Source organism: Heptranchias perlo, chromosome 8 (assembly GCF_035084215.1).
Source record: "Heptranchias perlo isolate sHepPer1 chromosome 8, sHepPer1.hap1, whole genome shotgun sequence".
In the NCBI taxonomy this organism is placed as follows: Eukaryota; Metazoa; Chordata; class Chondrichthyes; order Hexanchiformes; family Hexanchidae; genus Heptranchias; species Heptranchias perlo.
In genome coordinates this window covers 67,905,217-67,926,605 of record NC_090332.1, presented here as the reverse complement: position 1 = coordinate 67,926,605, position 21,389 = coordinate 67,905,217, and the positions used below count along the sequence as shown (strand labels likewise).

At 42.8% G+C, this 21,389-nt stretch overlaps 1 protein-coding gene across 1 annotated transcript in view; it reads right to left on the bottom strand.

Moving 5' to 3' along the window:
• Positions 1-19,381, bottom strand: part of map3k4 (mitogen-activated protein kinase kinase kinase 4) — a 180,241-nt gene extending 160,860 nt beyond the window's left edge. The window contains exon 1 of the mRNA XM_067989234.1: positions 19,118-19,381. Coding sequence (XP_067845335.1) covers positions 19,118-19,155 — 38 coding nt within the window. The 5' untranslated portion in view covers positions 19,156-19,381. The remainder of the gene's footprint in view (positions 1-19,117) is intronic.
• Between the last annotated feature and the right edge of the window lie 2,008 nt (positions 19,382-21,389).

Here is a 21,389-nt window from a genome sequence, read left to right as displayed (position 1 = left end):
GAAAAATAGAAGTTCCACCATAATATAGTACAAGCAATTGACAACACTTTTTAAAAAAAAAACCTTGTGTAAAGTACTTTCCTCTCACTAATCAATGGATGGTGCAGGGCCTTAGCTTGAATGCAGCTTACAATAAAAAAGCAGCTTCCAGACCTTCAACACCGGAAAGACTTTGCCTCCAAATTGTGTATCAATCATTGGTTTCTCAAAATTCAGCCTCCTGTCTCAGCGGGGATATTTGGCGTTATTGCAAACTAAAAACTCTGCATTATAAAGATATAGAGCTAGTATGCACAGATTACATGTGGAAGCAGGTTAGTGGTAATCAGGTTTTATCAGACACACTTCCAAAGACCGTTCATATTAAGGAAGCTTTAAGTGTTGCATGGCAAGAATATTTGAAAACCATGTGACAGATGTTTGCAAAGGAGTAGATTATAAAAGCAAGTTACATAGAAACATAGAAAATAGGAGCAGGAGTAGGCCATTCAGCCCTTCGAGCCTGCTCCACCATTCAATATGATCACGGCTGATCCTCTATCTCAATACCATATTCCCGCTATCTCCCCATACCCCTTGATGCCTTGTGTCTAGAAATCTATCTAGCTCCTTCTTAAATATATTCAGTGACTTGGCCTCCACGGCCTTCTGTGGTAGAGAATTCCACAGGTTCACCACCCTGAGTGAAGAAATTTCTCCTCACCTCAGTCCTAAATGTCCTACCCCGTATCCTGTGACCCCTTGTTCTAGACCCCCCAGTATGGGGAAACATCCTCCCTGCATCCAGTCTGTCTAGCCCTGTCAGAATTTTATATGTTTCAATGAGATCCCCTCTCATTCTTCTAAACTCGAGTGAGGGGATCTCATTGAAACATATAATGTCATCCCAGGAATCAGTCTGGTGAACCTTCGCTGCACTCCCTCTATGGCAAGTATATCCTTTCTTAGGTAAGGAGACCAAAACTGCACACAATACTCCAAGTGTGGTCTCACCAAGGCCCTGTATAACTGCAGTAAGTCATCCTTGCTCTAAGTTGTTGTTGCATTTCATTTATCTATTTCTCAAAGTAAACGCTACTTACTACATTTACCTCCATCATAAATCTTACTTCTAACATTTCTCAAATGTTGACAACTTACTGAAAATCTACAGTGGAATCCATAATTAACAGACTACAAGTTTTGGTTTTTAATGTTCCAACAACCTATAATTCCTGCTTTACAACTCTCAATCCAATTTCAATTCTTGTACTTTGGTTTTCCCCGAACAGAGATCATCAGCAGTAGGTCACTGCACTTGAAGGTTTACTCCGCTAATTTTCAAAACATGTGGAAAATAGGTAAAAGTACTGGGGGAGAAAAAAAATCAACCGCTTGCCATTGCTACACAGTATCTTCTATCACAACCCACATAAAATGCTCCAAGATTATTTCTGCTTTAGCCTTTGCTGGTGCCATCATTCTGATCATACTAATAATACTGTCATTCCTTGTTATTCTGTTATGTCGATTAGGCATCTGACAAATCATTTTTTTTTGCTGGTGAGCTTCCTTCTCAAACTTGATGTCTTGCTTTTCACTTAAGTTATGATAAAACCCCAATCCAGACCCCCTACTAAACTCCACCGGCAATACATATATACTAATAGTTCTACTATGATGCTGCACACATTATGTCAGACAATATAATCTCTCTCTTATCTGTCTGCTGTCAAGTTGCTATTTCTTTCTCTCTCAAAGATTTTGCTTCTCTGTTTTCCTTCCTTTTGGGCGAGGTGGTGGTGGCGTTGTTTGGGAAAGGAGCTGCCGGGGCTGCAGGCTGTATTTTCCAGTGGACGTTGGGGGTAAAAACATGGCCCTCAGCTGCCTTTCCACCCCCTCTACAACCGCAAATCACGTGCTTCCCCTGTCCCCTTGTTCCCATCGTACCCTATACCACTTCGCCTTTCCACTAACCCCTCCCCAGCACCCCCTCAGTCCCTACTCACTCCCATCACTAGCTACCCCCAGCACTTCCCTTTTGATCTACCCACTCAGCCAGATTCCTCCCCTCCCTTTTGCTCCAGTCACCCACCGCACCCATAACTCACCATCCACGCAACCTCACTCCTACTCATCTCCCAAAACACATTGCAAGAGGCCAAAGACTTTCTCACCCTCAACCAGTTTCCATCCTTCCCTTCCCGCTTACCCATTTCCCTCAAAGCTTTTGTTAACTTTTAAAATTCAAACACTGTTTCCCTTTTTAAAAAAATCAAATCGGGATGAGCAGTCATATCTGTCCTCCTTTCTCGCAGTGTGTCAATTAGAATGTTTATATTTTGTGTCAGCAAAAGGCAGGTGAAATAATTAGAAGTTTCCCATTTGCCTCAAAATTCAACTTGGTTTTGAAAAATGAAGTAAAATTAGGATGAGGAAAGATACCGTCTGAGCTTAGGACACTTTCTGAAATTTATAGAACACAAAACAAAAGCTATAACAAGTTTGCAATTAGTACAATCATTTTTCTCAATCACAAGCACGCACATACAATTTGGTTTTAAAATATAAATTTTACCCAAATAAAGGTTTCCAAATTGTTTTTCAAAAACAACCAAATAGATTTTGGTTAGAGATGATAAAAGCAGCATTTTATAATTTGGCTAGCTTAAATGCCACTGATGCTTGCTGAGAAATTGTGCACCCTGCACAAGCTTAAAATTTTGGACATGCCTTCAGCTAAGTGTCATATCTTTGGGCAAAAATATCAAGTCCAAGCCCAGGCTTTTTGGAAAGGCTGAGGTCTCCAAATGAAAACTTCATTAATGCGATGAAAGACAAATTTTTTTATTCATTCATGGGATGTGGGCGTCGCTGGCAAAGCCAGCATTTATTGCCCATCCCTAATTGCCTTGAGAAGATGGTGGTGAGCCACCTTCTTGAACCGCTGCAGTCAGTGTGTTGAAGGTTCTCCCACAATGCTGTTAGGAAGGGAGTTCCAGGATTTTGACCCAGCGACGATGAAAGAACAGCGATATATTTCCAAGTCGGGATGGTGTGTGACTTGGAGGGGAACATGCAGGTGGTGTTGTTCCCATGTGCCTGCTGCCCTTGTCCTTCTAGGTGATAGAGGTCGTGGGTTTGGGAGGTGCTGTCGAAGAAGCCTTGGCGAGTTGCTGCAGTGCATCCTGTGGGTGGTACACACTGCAGCCACAGTGCGCCGGTGGTGAAGGGAGTGAATGTTTAGGGTGGTGGATGGGGTGCCAATCAAGTGGGCTGCTTTGTCCTGGATGGTGTCGAGCTTCTGAGTGTTGTTGGAGCTGCACTCATCCACGCAGGTGGAGAGTATTTCATCACATTCCTGACTTGTGCCTTGTAGATGGTGGAAAGGCTTTGGGGAGTCAGGAGGCGAGTCACTCGCCGCAGAATACCTGGCCTCTGACCTGCTCTTGTAGCCACAGTATTTATGTGGTTGGTCCAGTTAAGTTTCTGGTCAATGGTGACCCCCAGGATGTTGATGGTGGGGGATTCGGCGATGGTAATGCCGTTGAATGTCAAGGGGAGGTGGTTAGACTCTCTCTTGTTGGAGACAGTCATTGCCTGGCACTTGTCTGGCACAAATGTTACTTGCCAATTATCAGCCCAAGCCTGGATGTTGTCCAGGTCTTGCTGCATGCAGGCACGGACTGCTTCATTATCTGAGGGGTTGCAAATGGAACTGAACACTGTGCAATCATCAGCGAACATCCCCATTTCTAACCTTACGATGGAGGGAAGGTCATTGATGAAGCAGCTGAAAATGGTCAGGCCTAGGACATTGCCCTGAGGAACTCCTGCAATGTCCTGGGGCTGAGATGATTGGCCTCCAACAACCACTACCATCTTCCTTTGTGCTAGGTATGACTCCAACCACTGGAGAGTTTTCCCCGATTCCCATTGACTTCAATTTTACTCGGGCTCCTTGGTGCCACACTCGGTCAAATGCTGCTTTGATGTCAAGGGCAGTCACTCTCACCTCGCCTCTGGAATTCAGCTCTTTTGTCCATGTTTGGACCAAGGCTGTAATGAGGTCTGGAGCCGAGTGGTCCTGGCGGAACCCAAACTGAACATCGGTGAGCAGGTTATTGGTGAGTAAGTGCCGCTTGATAGCACTGTTGACGACACCTTCCATCACTTTGCTGATGAATGAGAGTAGGCTGATGGGTTGGTAATTGGCCGGATTGGATTTGTCCTGCTTTTTGTGGACAGGACATACCTGGGCAATTTTCCACATTGTCGAGTAGATGCCAGTGTTGTAGCTGTACTGGAACAGTTTGGCTAGAGGCGCCGCTAGTTCTGGAGCACAAGCCTTCAGCACTACAGCCGGGATGTTGTCGGGGGTCCATAGCCTTTGCTGTATCCAGTGCACTCAGCTGTTTTTGGCCCTGACAGGGAGGCTTTCAGAAGCTTAGACAAAACACTATCTTTCAATTTTACTTTACAACGGCAAACGTTTAGTACCCACCAATGCTACAGTTTTTAAACTATTTGAACAGTCAGCCTTGCTACAACTGAGTTATTGTATTCCTTTCACAGTAGCAGAATTCAGCATTCATTAGCATACAGCATAACAATTAAGTTTAACCATCATTTAGCGTTTTATTACAATACTAAGTGCATTGGCAACAAAAACATAGCAATTTTCTGCATTGGCTCCATTGCAGCCTGAGAACAAACACAGGGCGCCACTCTGCAACAGATTAATTTACTGGCTCTGGGGGCAACCCACCTGCCTGGAAAAATCAATTGTAAACAATTTTACAACACCAAGTTATAGTCCAGCAATTTTATTTTAAATTCACAAGCTTTCGGAGACTTCCTCCTTCCTCAGGTAAATGTTCAGGAGCTCCTCGAAGCCTACGCATTTATACATATAGAACAATACATGGTGTTTACAGAATGCCCCTGCAACTGCCCGTTGCCAAGGCAATCACCGTGTTCAGACAGAGAGACGACCAAAAATCGCTTTTTTAAAAAAAACTGGGCTTTTGTGCTGAATTTTTAAAAAGCAGCAGCAATTTGACATGCAACTCCTACAGGACTGTACTGCCACTGGTTACTAATCCCAGATAGGTTTCAGTAACTGAGCTAGCTTTTTTGTTGGCTTACTTCTACTGATGTTCAAAACTGTGAAATAATTCCAGCTTTCCAAAATGCCCTCAGTACTAGCTTACACAAACAGTGGGAACAGGCTCTTGTTTTCGATCAGATACTTGCAAACCCGCCCACCCCCCACCCCCAATGTCCATTTACTACTGCCCTACCATGTATAGCAATATATGACAGCTCCTCTCCAATCTGGCACCTTGTGCCCTTGGCGATAGTCTTTTCTTTCTTCTACAACCCCTGTTCCTACGCCTCTCTCCAGTCTGCCTTATATTGATAAACTAAATATGCATGCCACACAATTTCATAATTTTGACTTTGAATCCAAAAGTCTAAACCTCCACTAGCATTATATACATCTCAAACAATATTTTAAAAAGTAATGGGCATATTTTCCCCTATTTACTGGATGGAATTTGTGCTTAGGTCATTACATCCAGATGCCATTATACAGAGATCAAATATACACATGCACAGCACGGATCTGCTTGTGCAGCTAGTTTTTCAGAGCCTTTACATGGCCGTTAAAATGTTTTGAAATGTTTTAATATTCAAGCGAAGTAGGTCCAGATGGCATAAATGAAAATCAGTGAAACGTATATTTAGAAGATATGCATTATTGTGTAAAACACCTTTACTCAGAGTGTACTCAAGTAAGGTAACAGAAGCAATAGCAGGGGATTGATTCAAAGTGCAATTAGATGCCATGTTGGTTTGACAAGAGACGAGTTTCAATGCACTGAGCTTCCTTTTTTCATCTCTGACTGTTCTTATGTAAAGCAACAGTGCATTGGGGGAGGCAGTGGAACAAAGATGTAGCTCTCCTGAATAGAACTATTTTTTAATATAATGGGCTCTTGAAATTAATGCAATTGAAAAGTTGAAAATTGTATATTTAAAGGTTTTAATGTTTATGTAGATGTTTGTAAGATATATTAATATGTATTTATATGCAATGTATACAAGATAAAAAGACAACTTATAAAGGACAAATATTTGAGTATATTTCAAACAATTTATATGGAGTATTTTGTTAACAGGTAAAATAAAAATACTTACAGATTTTATATTTGTGTGTCAGTGCCATTGTGTGTACAAGGGATGCTGTTTATGTTGATCATCTGACAGTGGGTATGTCATGAGGCAGTTTGAAGTTGATTGTGAGATGGGCAGAGGGCAAAGGTTGAGGAGTTTGGATTGAGCGGTGGACAATTATAAAACATGTGGGGAGGAAGGAGGAGGAAAGAATGAGGGTGTTAAATTGGAAGTTTGGGTGAGTGATGTGGAGTGGTGAACAGTTCGGGAATGAAGGGGGAAAGCAAGGGGTTGCAGAGGGTTTAGTGGTACGTGAAAGATTGTGAAGTGCGAGGGGGAAGGAGTGGGCTAGCTTGGTGATGAAGGGGAAGAAAGTAAAGAAATATATTTGGGAGGGATATCTTGGGGCTTGAGAGCATTAACTGAGATAATTTGGTTGGGGTTTTATAGGTACGGGAGGTCTTGGGAGGATTGGGCAAGAGATTGTAGGATAGGCAAGAAAGGAGTGTCCCGGAGTCTGGGAATAGTGAGAGCGGTATGTGGAAGTGGTAGGAGTGTTATTGGGTGTGGCTGTGGCAGAAGGGTGATTAATGCCAGGATGTGGGAGGTGGGGGCTATGGGATTTAGAAGCAATAGAGGTAGTTTTGTGATGTGGGAATACTGGCATCAGATTGTGGGATGTGGTAGTAGTGAGATTTAGGGTGTGGGCGTATTGGCGATGGTAGGACGTGCATGCATAGGTGTGAAAATATACTAGGATGGGGAGACCCAGGATATGGGAGCACTGGGATACTCGTGAGATATTGATGAAGAATTCCAAGGTCTAGAAGTAGTAGGTCAAGATACACTAGTGATGGAATAGGAGGAGGGGGGGGGGGGGGGAGTCCTGATTAAAGTAATGCTGGCGAGTGATGTGTGGATCTGGGTGTACCAGGGAGTTAGGTCTGGGAGCATTTGAAATGAGGCTTGTGGGCTTTGGGAATGTTAGGTTGGGTGCAAAAGTCTGGGAGAAATGAGGGGGAGTGTGGGATCAGACAGTACTTTGGAATGGTAAACTAGAAGTGGGGGGGCTGTCAGAGTGCGCGAGCATGGAATGAGTGAAGTAGCATAACAACAGGGGTTAGCGGTGAAGGGGAAGATAGGGCCAATTGGTGATGAGAGTGGGAGCAAGAACAGAAGGAACAAAAATGGTAGGGATGAAGGGGAAGCAGGTGCTGGGCTTGTGGCGCAGTGGCAAGAGGTGGCAGCAGTGAGCGTGGGGAGGGCAAAGTACAGCTACTCAGGGTGGGAGTTGCTGCATGAGGGAGCAGGCAAGGCACTGGGTGGTGAGAGGCAGCAAAAGGGGATCAGGAGAAGACCAGGGAGTTCAAATGGGAGGGGGACAGCAAGAGAGGATAGGAGGGGGGGGCAAGAAGGGAGAAAGACACAGGCACTTCAGTCATAGGAGGTAGAAGATTTTGGGGGGGCGGGGGGAAAAAAAAAGAGGCACCAGAGCTTGGTAAGTGCAATGGTGGCAAGAGGTGTTAGGAGGAAATAGGCATGGGACTCTTTCCCCAGAAGATTTTTTTTTTAACACTACTGTAGGGCCTCCCACACAGCATGGACAATCCCTATTGGGAATTCTGCACCCCGCATCCCCACAAAAGTCTGAAAAAGAAGTTTTAAGTTTCAGTACTTTGAGCCCCTTTTAAAATAGTAAAAACTTTTAATATTTTGAAAAGCATCCAAAGCATTTTAAGAATTCTTCAGCTATTGCCTATTCACATCAGAAACCTGATGGAGACACGCAGAGGCCAAAATAAAGTCAACTGCTTTACACCACCAAAAGCTTGGAGACATGAGTTAGGCATTTAACAGCTACCTAGGAGATGGAAGTCGAAGGATTCGAGCAAAGGCGAAGAAAATGAAAAACTGATTTCAAACATGACAGAAATAGATGTGACGTAAATAAGGTTACAGGATGTGTCAAACTTGTGTAAAGCGCATGCATACACAAAACATTTAATAAATGTGATTTTTTAAAGCAGATTTTCCATCGTTTCTCACATTGAGTTGGAGGATTATATTGTTTCCATTGTACTGTGTAAAGCACACTATTATCAGGCCAAACAAATCTGGCAGGGGGTGGGCACCAGGATGAAATATTAGAGAGGAGAAACAAGATGCACAGAGGACTAGAAAAAAAAAATAGCACTAGAGTAAAGAATATTTCAGAAATAGGAAGGATCAAACAGGGGGCAAATATGAGGCAATCTAAGATAAGTTTAGAGTGCACATGCGTAAATGCACATAGCGTGGTAAATAAGGTTGGTGAGTTGTAGACTCAAGTCGCCAAATGGGACTGTGATATAGTGGCAATAACATGGACCTGGCTCAAAGAGGAGGAGGATTGGGTACTGAATATTCCTGGCTACAAGGTATTCAGGAAAGAAGAGGTAATATTGATCAAACAAACTATTATAGCACAGGAAAGGGATGATGTTGTTGAGGGGTCAAAGACAGAATCTATTTGGTTAGAATTAATAAATAGAGGAGCTATTATGCTACTGGGTATATGCTATAGGCCACCAAACAGTGGAAGGAGATAGAGGAGCAAAGTACAGAAAGATGCAAGAACTACGGAGTAGTGATAACGGGGGAGCACAATTATCCCAATATAGACTGGGACAGTAACAGTGTATAGGGCGAAGAGGGGGAGGAATTCCTGAAATGTGTACAAGAGAACTTTCTTGAACAGTACGTTTCCAGCACAACCAGGAAGAAAATGATGTGGAGATGCCGGTGATGGACTGGGGTGGACAAATGCAAGGAGATGTACAACACCCAGTTATAGTCCAACAGCTTTATTTGAAATCACAAGCGTTCGGAGCTTTGCTCCTTCATCAGGTGAAGTGAAGAGATGTATATAGGCACAGCATATATAGTCAGAGAACAATGCTTGGTGATTACAGATAATCTTTTTAACTGCCCTTTATCACACCTCGGCAGAGAGATAATCACAGCAATCAAAGGAGTGAATGGTGTTCAAACAGGTTAGTCAGGGAAACATTACATCCAAGAATACGGAGGTGGGGTCACAAGGGGTCAAATGTAGCAGATGCTGGGGTTTGTATTAAAAACAGGTAACTTTTTTTTTGCTGGAAATCGCAGCCGGTCCGGCCGCATCTGTGTATGGAGAACAAGTGCTGGATCTAGTTCTGGGGAATGAAGTGGGGCAGGTGGAGCATGTTTTAGTGGAGGGCATTTGGGGAACAACGATCATAATATCAGATTTCGAATAGTTATGGAAAAGGACAAGGAACAATCAAGTGTAAAATTACTTAACTGGAGGAGGGCTAACTTCTGAGAGTTAAAAAGGGACCTTGCTCAGGTGGACTGGAATCAAAAACTGGTAGGCAAAACAGTAATTGAACAATGGGAAGCCTTCAAGGAGGAGCTGGTTCGGACACAGAGTAGACACATTCCTATGAGGGGGAAAGAAAGGGCATCCAAAGCTAGAGCCCCCTGGATGACATGATCTAAATATTAAAATGAAACAGAAAAAGGAGACTTATGATGAATGTAAGGTTCATAATACAGTAGATAATCAAGTTGAATACAGAAAGTACAGAGGAGATCTAAGAAAGGGAATAAGAGGGGCAAAGAGAGTATGAGAATAGATTAGCAGCTAGCCTAAAGGGGAACACAAAAGTCTTATATAAACATATAAATAGTAAAAAGGTAGTCAAAGGAAGTGTGGGATCAATTAGGGACAAAAAAGCTTCTTGTCAAGGCAGGGGGCATAGCTGAGGTGCTAAATGAATACTTTGCATCCATCTTCACTAAAGATGCTGCCATTGTAGCAGTAATGGAGGAGGTAGAAGTAATATTGGATAGGATAAAAACAGAGGTAATTAAAAGATTGGCAGTACTCAAAGTAGAGAAGTCACCCAGTCCAGATGGGATGCACCCTAGGTTACTAACGGAAGTATTGGTGGAAATTGCGGAGGCTCTGACCACAATCTTCCAACCCTCCTTAGATATGAGGACAGTGCTGGAGAACTGGGGGATTGCAAATATTAGACCCCTGTTCAAAACAAAAAGGGGGGAGGTGGCAGGATGGAGTGATAAACCTGGCAATTACAGGCAAGTCAGCCCAACGTCAGTGGTGGGAAAACTTTGACACACAATAATCCGGGACAAAATTAACTGGCATTTGGAAAAGGGATAATAAATTAAAGTCAGCACAGATCCGTAAAAGGAAAATCGTGTTTGACTAACTTGATTGAGTCCTTTGATGAAGTAACGGAGAGGGTTGATGAGGGTAGCGTGGTTGATGTGTATATGGACTTTCAAAAGGCATTTGATGAAGTACCACATAATAGACTTGTTAGCAAAATTAAAGCCTGTGGGATTAAAGAGAGCAGCAGCACAGAAAGGAGAGAATGGGGTGAACGGTTGTTTTTCAGGCTGGAGGGAAGTATACAGTGGTGTTCCCCAGGGGTCAGTATTAGGACCACTGCTCTTTTTGATATATATTAATGACTTGGACTTGGGTACAGATGATAAGTTTACAGATGTCACAAAACTCAAATGTAGTGAACAATGTGAAGGATAGTAACAGACTTCAGGAGGACAAAGGCAGACTGGTAAAATGGGCAGACATATGGCAGATGAAATTTAACACCTCATGAAGTGATATATTTTGGTAGGAAGAATGAGGAGAGGCAATGTAAACTAAATGGTACAATTTTAAAGGGAGCGCCAGGGGGAAAAGGAAGAGTACACAAATCTTTGACAGTGGCAGGACAAGCTGGGGTTGTTCTCCATAGAACAGAGAAGATTATGGGGAGATTTGATAGGAGGTGCTCAAAATCATGAACGGTATTGATAGTGAATGAGAAACTGTTTCCAGCTGCAGAAGGGTCAGTAACCAGAGGGCACAGATTCAAGGTGATCAACAAAAGAGCCAGAGACGACGTAAGAAAACTTTTTTTTTGAACATAGCAAGTTGCAATAATCTGGAATGCACTGCCTGGTGGAAGCAGATTCAATAGCAACTTTCAAAATGGAATTGGATAAATCCTGAAGGGAAAAAATTTACAGGGCTATGGGACTAATTGGATGGCTCTTTCAAAGAGCCAGCACAGGCACAATGGGCCAAATGGCCTCAACCAGTACTGTACCTACTATGATGACTGAACTGGTCAAATTCAAGTTTTCATTACATGGTATTATGGGACCTTAAACCAGTGCATTAAGGATCAGATTCAGCAACTGTCCATTACTGTAAAAACCATGAAAGTTTTTTTTTTAAATTTGTTCTTGGAATGTGGGCAATGCTGGCATTTACTGTCCATTCCTAGTTGCCCTGAGAAGGTGGACCTTCTCTGAACTTTTGCAGTCCTTGTGGTGATGGTGCTCCCAACAGTGCTGTGGTATGGAATTTTAAGATTATTGACCCAGCGACAATGAAGGAATGGAGATATATGTCCGTCTGGATGGCATGTGACTTGGAAGTAATGGAGTTGGAATCATACAGCATAGGAGGCCATTCAGCCCATCGTGCCTGTGCCGGCTCTTTTGAAGAGCTATCCAATTAGTCCCATTCCCCCCACCCCCCCGACTCTTTCCCCATAGCTTTGCAAATTTTTCAAGTATATATCAAATTCCCTTTTGAAATTACCGGAATCAGCTTCCACCACCCTTTCAGACAGGTCATAACTCGCTGCATAAATACAATTCTCATCTTTCCTGATTCTTTTGCCAATTATCTTAAATCTGTGTCCTCTGGTTACTGACTGTCCTGCCAGTGGAAACAGTTTCTCCTGATTTACTCTATTAAAAGCCCTTATAATTTTGAACACCTCTATTAAATCTCCCATTAACCATCTCTGCTGAGAACAATCCCAGCTTCTCTAGTCTCTTAACATAACTGAGGTCCCTCATCCTTCGTATCAGTTTCCATGATGTTGCTGCCTTTGCCCTTATTGATGGTAGAGGTCACAGGAGAGTGAAGTGCTGTCGAAGTAAGCAAGCTTGGCAAGTTGCTGCATGATTTCAACCTGTAGACAGTGCATATTGCAGCCAGTGTGCCAGTAGTGGAGGGATGCATATCGAGTCCAGGGGTAAGGGTGTCAAACAAGTGAATTGCTCTGTCCTGGATGGTGTCAAAACTTTGAGCAACTTGATTAGTTTAGTTTTTCTTTTTTATTGGTAGATTTTACTCAGACCAGTAGTTAGTGAGTTCTGATTGGTTGTGGCCAAAAAGACTGAAAATTATTCCGAGAGATGTAACTGGTTCAGGTTCTGCTGTGCTTCACTGGTAGATTTAGGTTGTATTTCTTAGCTACTGAGTTGTGCTTTATTTGAATGTGAAATTTGAGCAAATCAAAACGTGACGTCCAAGTGAGAGAGTCAAAAAGGGTAACACCAAAAGTGCGAAAGAAATCAAAACTATGATGCTGAAATCTGACAAGTATGTCATGACAAACAAGAATTGAAATATATATACACTATATGTGAAAACAGCATAAAGAGAGTGTTCTCAGGATCATACTTCTGTGCAGCCATTTAAACTGCTCATTTCTATAGAACCCCAACTGTAATATTTTTAAACCTTATGAAAATTGTACTATTTAGAAAAAAAAACAGCATTTTCCTGGTAGCACTTGTGTCTACCACAAAGATGTCAACAATTCACATTTCTTATTCTAACCCAGTCACATTTCCACTGCACCCTGTTCAGTATGGCAAACAGCCACAAGCCAATCATAGAAGTTCTACTGGGCTGATGAGAGATCATTTTAATCTGTCAGCACATGCAAGGAGTTTCTTATGCAGACTTCAACTGTTTCCAGCCTGGGAGATAGTTTCTAATTGGGCTACTGGATGAGTGATTGCTGCTAACTTATCCTATAGAATCTACAGTTAGATACCACAAAACATTAAAATGATTTAAATGAAATGCAGTAGCCAAATATACTAAAGCCTGTTAAAAAGAAACTATGGAGCTCTCTATTTAGGGAGAGTCAAATGATGTGTTCGCTAAGTAGATCGTATTTCCAAATTGAACTGGCTACAAAGCTCACACCAATCCTGCACTGACAAGTTAGTTTGCATGTTTTACAGGGATACCATCTAGAATGATGTACAAGAATAAAGTTGTAATCGAACTTATAACATTCCTGCAGAAACTTGTGTGAAGGTAACGTACCCAATAATCACGGTAAAGAACTTTTGTTGGCTAATTTTGCTCCCTACCTCCAGAAATCAGTACTTCTTCAACCCCTATATTCCACCATTTACATTTATAACAGTAGTCAAGAAAGAAAAACTTACGAGCTAAGGAGAAATTTGCATCCATTAGCATTAAATGCTTTTGCTCAAATCCAGGTTTTGGGAGAGCAATGCCAAATCAATCACTGTCACTCTCCCATGTTCATATCCTTTGCCTCCACTCTCCAAATCAACCATTGTGTGTTGCTCTCCCATGTTAATATCCTTTGCCTCCCAAGTTATTGCACGTGGCAGGGCCCGAAAAGAGAAATTGGATGCAGCAAGCTTGATAACTGGCACACTGAATCAGTCCCCATCACAAGCGCCTTCGATTCCAACCCCCTCCACGGCCACTGTCCTACGGTGAACCAGACAGTTTACAACCTTGACATCCTATTCAGCCCCGAGCTGAGTTGCCAACCTCATATCTCTCTTCACATTGAGTTTGAGAAAGACGTACTTAAGTCAGAAACTAGAGTCTTAAACTTAAATAAAGCCAATTACTTGAGGGGTGACTTGGCTAAGGTAGATTGGGAAACCAAATTAAAAGGATATGAGGGTTGAAAAGCAATGGCAAACACTTCAAGAAATATTTCAATATTCTCAACAAATATACATTCCATTGAGAAATAAAAACTCCACGGGAAAAGTGATCCACTCGTGGCTAACTAAAGAAGTTAAGGAGAGTATTAGATTAAAAGAGGCATATAATGTTGTCAAGAAGAGTAGTAAGCCTGAAGATTGGGAGGGTTTTAGAAACCAGCAAAGGACAACCAAAAAATTGATAAGGGAAAAAAATAGAATATGAAAGTAAACTAGCAAGAAATATAAAAACAGATTGCAAGAGCTTCTACAAATATGTAAAAAGGAAGAAAATAGCAAAAATAAACGTTGGCCCCTTAGAGGCTAAGACAGGAGAAATTCTAATGGGGAAATCAGGAAATGGCAGATGTGTTAATCAAATATTTTGTATCTGTCTTCACAGTAGGAGACACAAAAAAATACCAGAAATAGTGGGGAACCAAGGGTCTAATGGGAGTGAGGAACTTAAAGTAATTAATATCGCTAGAGAACAGTACTGGAGAAACTAACTGGACCTGATGGCCTACATCCGAGGGTTCTAAAAGAGATGGCTGCAGAGATAGTGGATGCATTGGTTATGATCTTCCAAAATTCCCTAGATTCCGGAATGGTAGATTGGTGAGGGCGAGGTCAAGTAGGTTTCTCTTAATATCTTGAAAACTTTGATCAAATCACCCCTTAATCTTCTAAATTCCAGGGAATACAACCGTAGTTTGTGTAATCTCTCCTCATAGTCCAGGCATCATTCTAGTAAATCTACGCTGCACTCCCTCCAAGGCCAATATATCCTTCCTGTGGTGCGGTGCCCAGAACTGAACACAGTACTCCAGGTGTGGTCTAACCAGGGCTTTATATAGCTGTAGCATAACTTCTATCCCTTCTAGTCCTCTTGATATAAAGGCCAGCATTCAATTAGCCTTTTTGATTATTTTCTATACCTCTCCATGACATTTTAATGATCTATGCACATGGACCCCCAAGCCTCTTTGGACCTCCACTGTTTCGAGCTTTTCACCATTTAGAAAGTACTCTTAAGTCCAAAGTGGATGACCTCACACTTGTCTACATTGAAATCCATTTGCCACAGTTTTGCCCATTTACTTAATCTATTAATATATCTCTAATTCTATGCTCCCATCTAGACTGCTTACAACGCTGCCTATCTTTGTGTCATCAGCAAACTTGGACATGTGGCTCTCTATCCTGTCATCTAAGTTGTTAATAAATAGTGAATAGTTGAGGCTCCAATACAGATCCCTGTGGGACATCACTGGTCACATCCTGCCAATTTGAGTACCTGCCCATTATCCCTACTCTGTCTCCAGCCACTCAGCCAATTTCCTAACCAGGTCAATAATGTCCCCTCAATTCCATGAGCTTCAACTTTAGCTAACAGTCTCTTATGAGGGCCTTTAGCGAATGCCTTCTGGAAGTCCATATAAACAACATCCATAGACGTTCCCCGTCCACTACTTTAGTCACCTTTTCAAAAAATTCAATCAGGTTCGTCTGGCACGACCTACACTTTATAAATCCATGCTGGCTCTTTGATCAGATGAAAATTTTCGAAGTGTTCAGTCACTGTCGTAAACTTGTTTTCTCTGCATTTCTAAACTTTCCTTGTCAGTTACTCTCCCTGTCTCCCTCAGTTTGCTGTATTATCTGTCGCTATTTCTGCCCCTCTGTTAATCTGCTTGTGTCTAACATTCTTTTTCTCATACCATTCAGCTGTGCTTGTTACTGACTCCGATTCTGTCTTACTCTCTCATTTCTATTGCCAGCTTTGGTTACTCCAATTACCAATTGTATTGTTTTCCTTCAGTGATCGACAACTGTGGCCTAAAAGTGTGTTAGTTAGAGAAAGAAGTAGCACTCTCGCCTCAGAGTCAGAAGACTCGGCCCCATTCAAGTCCTATTCCGAAACGTGAACGCATAATCCAGGCCGACACTTCAGTGCAGTACAGAGGGAGTGCTGCGCTGTCAGAGGTGCCACCTTTTTGATGAGCCGTTAAACAGAGAGCCTGTCTGCCCTTTCAGGTGAACATAAAAGATCCCATGACACTATTTCGAACAGCTGGGGAGTTCTCCCTGGTGTCCTGGCCAATATTTAGCCCTCAACCAACAGCACAAACATTATCTCATTGTTGTTTGTGGGACATTGTGTGCAAATTGGCTGTCGTATTTCCTACATTACAATAGTGACTGCACTTCAAAAGTAATTCATTAGCAGTAAAGCGCTTTGGGACGTCCCGAAGTCACGAAAGGCACTATAGAAATGCAAGTTCTTCCTTTCTCATTTGTAATTTTTTTGGTCCTAATTATGTGATAGTTTGCTTGTTAGAAGCACATGCAGTTGAATGATGAGGAATTAACATGGCAACCGTATCGTGGTAAATTATTTTACTGCAACATGATTGGAAGAAAAAATCTGGATGGCAAAAATTTTCGTGCAAAATCTAACTGCTGAATAACAAAATCCAAAAAGCAGTAAGAGAGAAAAACACAGGATCATTCTACCACTTTCATACTGAAGCAAAGTGGTTTCAGGTGCCCACGGATGTGAAAGTGGAAGCACAAGTCGGATGTCAAGAAATTAACTGGACAGCCAACCATACTAAAACCAAATGATGCAATAACCCTATGCTGTTAAAGAGTTCACAACTGTAGTAAAATTCTGGTGCAATGCCTCATTTTAAAAGTCCCCAGGTGATCCATCAAACACCCTGGAAAGTTTTAAAACTTTAAATGGATTTTTTTTAATGTTTCAGTAGAATGGACACTCCTGCCTGCTTTCCAATATTAAAAACGAGTGGCCCAGGGAGCACAGCACAGATATCCTTTGTGGCTGACCTTACTGCAACCTGGGCAGATATGCAGTTAGTCGTACAACTCAAGTCTGCCCGCTGCACTTCACACTTCCCAGATAGTTGTAGAGCTGCGGCCTTAAGGAATAAGGAAGAAAATTGAGGGACGTTCGTGACACATATATACACACACAAAAACACACACTTTCGGTTACATAAAGATTTTTTTAGAAATGACAAAGCGAAATAAAAGTTTTGACAGCCGACAAGAGAATAAATACCATTCAATATTTGAAGATGTGTTGCAGCGCGCAAGCTGTAATATAGCAAATGATACCCATCTCACTCTCCGGGAACAGAAAATAGTTTGGGAAATAATTTCGGGGGGGGGGGGGGGGGGAGTTACAATTCTTCTAAAGATATAACCTCTATCCTTAGTTATAACCGCACTTCGTTGCGAGAATTAATTGATTAGAAAAGATGTGATATTCACGTACAAAATCTAAAAGCGGATCTTTCAGAGAATGCCAAATAAACAAACAAAGCATTAACACCAACGTCGTTAAAAGCAACATGCTAATAACAGGCTTCGCTGCACGGCAAACCTCTGTCAACCTCAATTCCAAGATAAATATGTAGCAATATTACTTGCACGCAGTAAATGGCAAACGGCACAGCCTCACCCTAGGAAAACAAACATGAAACTAATTCGATACAGAGCCGCCTTTTAAAATACACTAAAATAACAGCTTGAAAAACCATTGGATCGATACGATCTCTCCCCATAAGCCTCCGTGACAACTTACCAGATAAACGAGGACAGAAGAAACATGAGCTAATCACACACGAAAAGCTCGTTCTGCATTATATTATTCGGTAAAAGTTCATTCTCAGATTCCGCTCTGAATCTGCATCAATGCCACATTGTCACAAACTCCCACGCAAAAACTCTAACCTTAAACTTTCTTCCCAACACTTACTTTGCAACTAGTTGATTTCCCTCTAGATGGGCAACCTCCCCACCCCCTCCGCAAGATACCCAACAATCCGCATTTGTTTTCAAATCCATTGCCTCCAAACACTGAACAGCAACACAGTCACCCGCAGAAAACTGCTTGTGTGCGCGCAAAATGCACCGAGACTTGGCTATTTTCGACTTGTGACTTTAAAGTAGAAATAGATGTCAAAATAAAGATTTACAAGCACGGTACTCGCGCGGAAGGTGTCCCCCGGGGTTAATGGGTTAGGTATCTGCTGCACCGCTTAACCATTTCACAGAACAATTCTGGTAAACAAAAAAGCCCGACGGGAACAGGGGACGCTGCATAAAAGCTTTAGGAATGAAAAAAATGTTGCAAAGTCGCCAGCCTAGGCATAAGTGACTCACGGTGTCAATATAAAAAGATTTTGCACGCACCTGGTCTGGTGTGAGCCACGCAGAGTTAGGGAGAGACGAAAACCCTGGTTAAGAAAGCTCTTGGACTCTGCATGAGATGGTTTCTGCATGAGATGGTTATTTGCCAGAAGGGGTAGGGGATGTGTTGGATTTTCTCCAGCAAGAGCGAGGAACTGCAGTGCAGCTCAAAACCAGTCATAACTCACTCTCTGCAAACAACCCTCGCTGCAATTCTTCAAACGTTCATATTTGAATTCAGATGTGCCCCAAACACTTGTTTCTTTAAAAACAGTGCATTTGTGCAGTTTTGGGCACATTGTGCGTGACCTGACGCACCTTTCGCCAAACGCCCATTGTATCAATGAGTCGCGGCAGATGTTTGTTTCAATATCATCCCCCCCACCCCCAGCCTCGATGCTCCCAAAGAGATTTATTGCAGCTGCAGCGCGGCCGCCCTCATCTTTATGTTTTTATTATTGCCGCACAACCCGACCTCCTTCGTCAAAGTTTCTTCCCAAATGAAACTCGCTCATTCACAGAGCGAACGCGGCGATTTCCTGCTGTTAACAGCCTCTTGCATCGAAACGCGTGCGTGCACATGTGACCTCGTTTGCTTTTCTACACAATGCAAAACCTAAAAGAACTTGCACAGGTTTTTTTTTCCTCTTTCACGGTACAAATAAAAAGCTGCAGTAATTTCCCCCCTCTATGCACTATGTGGCAGGAAGCTGCGGGGCACTGTGCGCATGCGCGGCGGCAGATCTAACATTAGACGATGGTAGGGACACTTTGTGGCAGAAGGTGCTTGCGGCCCAGTCCCCGCGTTTCGATGGAGTCTCGAAACCTCCTCCGTGGTGCAAGCCCCTTGCTTTATTATTTTTATTTCTTCCTATCCTCTCTCCTCGTCGCCCACCCTTACCTTTGCATTTGAGGCTGCTGCAGCTCGGACGGCTCCATGTCGGGTTTCTACTGGTGCAGAAAGCGCAGCATAGCTGGTTGTTGTCGGCGCTGCCGTTTAGAGAAAGGAAGGAGCAGAAGAGGGAAAGATTTTTTTTTAAAAAAAACTTCACCACGCCCGGCGCCCGCGAACTCCGGAGACGGAGGCAGCCGCCAGCTTCTCCTCAGCCAGCGCTCGAGCACCTCTCTCCTACCGCGGCGGCCATCTTGCGACCGGTATGTGGTAACTACGGCAACCCACTGCGACCAGACCGCCGCACGACAGCGCGGCCGGCAGAGGGCAGCAGTACAGCTACAGCAATAGTTCTAGAAACTGCATTCATTGTGAGTGTTCAGATGTGCAGATTTATGTTATAATTCAATTTTTTTTTTAAATGTATAATTGCAGACCAACGTTAACAGATTAATTTAGAGGGAATACATGAGTGGAGGAAAAACAGCCTAACCAAAAAAAAAATGATGTTCCTTCCACATTAAAAAAGAAATCCGAGCAGGAAAGACTTGTACAAACAGGCTAGTTTTCCAACACAGTCTTAAAAACAAAATCAGGCCTCCAGGGGAGATTTAGCAGGTTCATAAATCAGTGTAATTAAATTCATGTAATTTTCAGATTAATGGATGTAATTTGTAAATTAATTGATTTGCATTGGGGAAAAAATCCTTGTATTTATGGCAGCAGAGTTGTAATTGATGACATGTTGTAAGCCTCTATCCGGCCAATTAGATAGCAGCCTGTACAGGAGAACCAGCAGAGGATTTTTGTTGCATGTGCAATGTTTTCTTGCACAACGTGAGTGACATAGATCTTTTTTGCTATACAGTGGAAAAGAAAAGTCTACACAAACACTTTTTTTTTGGGGGGGGAAGAGAATAGGTTCTTTTAAGGAGTAGAAAGTGGTACAAAATAAATAACTAAATAACAGAAGAGGAAAAGAAATCTAGGGGAAATTGGGTCAGCTTCGTCTATTCTTGGCAACTCTCATCCAACAATGAATTGTCCCTTTCATGAATGAATGATCGTATATATTTGTGGCAGGGCCATAAATTTTTGTGTGGACATTGTTTCTCTCAAAAGCCTACTATGTCTCCAGGAACAAACTCCGTGGGGTCAATTCTAGAGAAGAAGAAACACACAAGGCTTTCGTCACCGCAAATCATCTCCGTGGAACACTGAATGCTTGGAGCCTGGGCTCCCTCGGAATATTTTTGGTTTTAAAGTAGCTGGAAATACTGTTTGTTTGAGGTAGTGAGGTAGTGAGGTGCAGGGTACATTTCAAAAAAGCTGGGAGGTACCTAGGAAAACCCAGTGCTGTTAACAAGCATGCAACGTATGAAGTTTTAAATGCAGGAAACTTGGGAAATAGAGAACTGAAATAAAATGAAATGAAAATGGATAAGCACAAGCCATGGGTTTACATGTTAAAATACAGATCTGATCAATGATTCACGGGCTGCCTGACAACTCTAATATGTGGAGGTTCAAATGCAAGCCCCCAAGGCCCAACAACTAATCGAATGGGCGGGGTCAATTTTAACCCTACCCTCCCGTTGAAAAGTCCCCACCATTTCTGACACTAACATGCAAGGTTTTGCAGGCAGATGAGAAAATTACCGAGGCTTTCAAGGTGCAGTCCCAGGAGGGTATGCTAAACCCGCTGCAACAACAGATCTTCTATGGGATTTTCTGAAAATCAACCCGGCTTGGTTGCTGAGGCCCCAATCTGCTGCCGTAAGTGTGGCGGAGTGGAACTTCCACCCAGCCTAACTCTAGGCCAAAGAGCCCATCCCAAATACCAGGGATGGGGGTTATTTCCATATCTCGGGTGGGCCACCACCATCTGCAAGGGCGCATCAGCGGTGCCTATCCTGGCACAACCCCATCTGCCCTTCTAAGGTGGAACACAGCCTTTCCACTCCGCCTGAAGTCCACCCGAAGCTCAAATGGGCCAAAGAAATGTTTTTCTTTAAAAAGTCTTTGGCTCACACTAGAGCCACTTGACACCAGAGAAGCTAATCAACCCCCCACCCAGGAATCGAATACCTAATTGTAGTTAAGGCTTGGGGCCTTCAGAATGCCTCAAAGTGATTCACGCCAGGCCTCAACTGGCATGAGTTCCATTGAGGCCTTTCAAGGGCGTAAAGGGAGGGGTAACTGGGGTAGCCTGGGATCTGCCTCCACCTTAACCCCTTGACGTAGAGGGTATGAGTTGAAGATCTGCCCACAGCCCCCAACC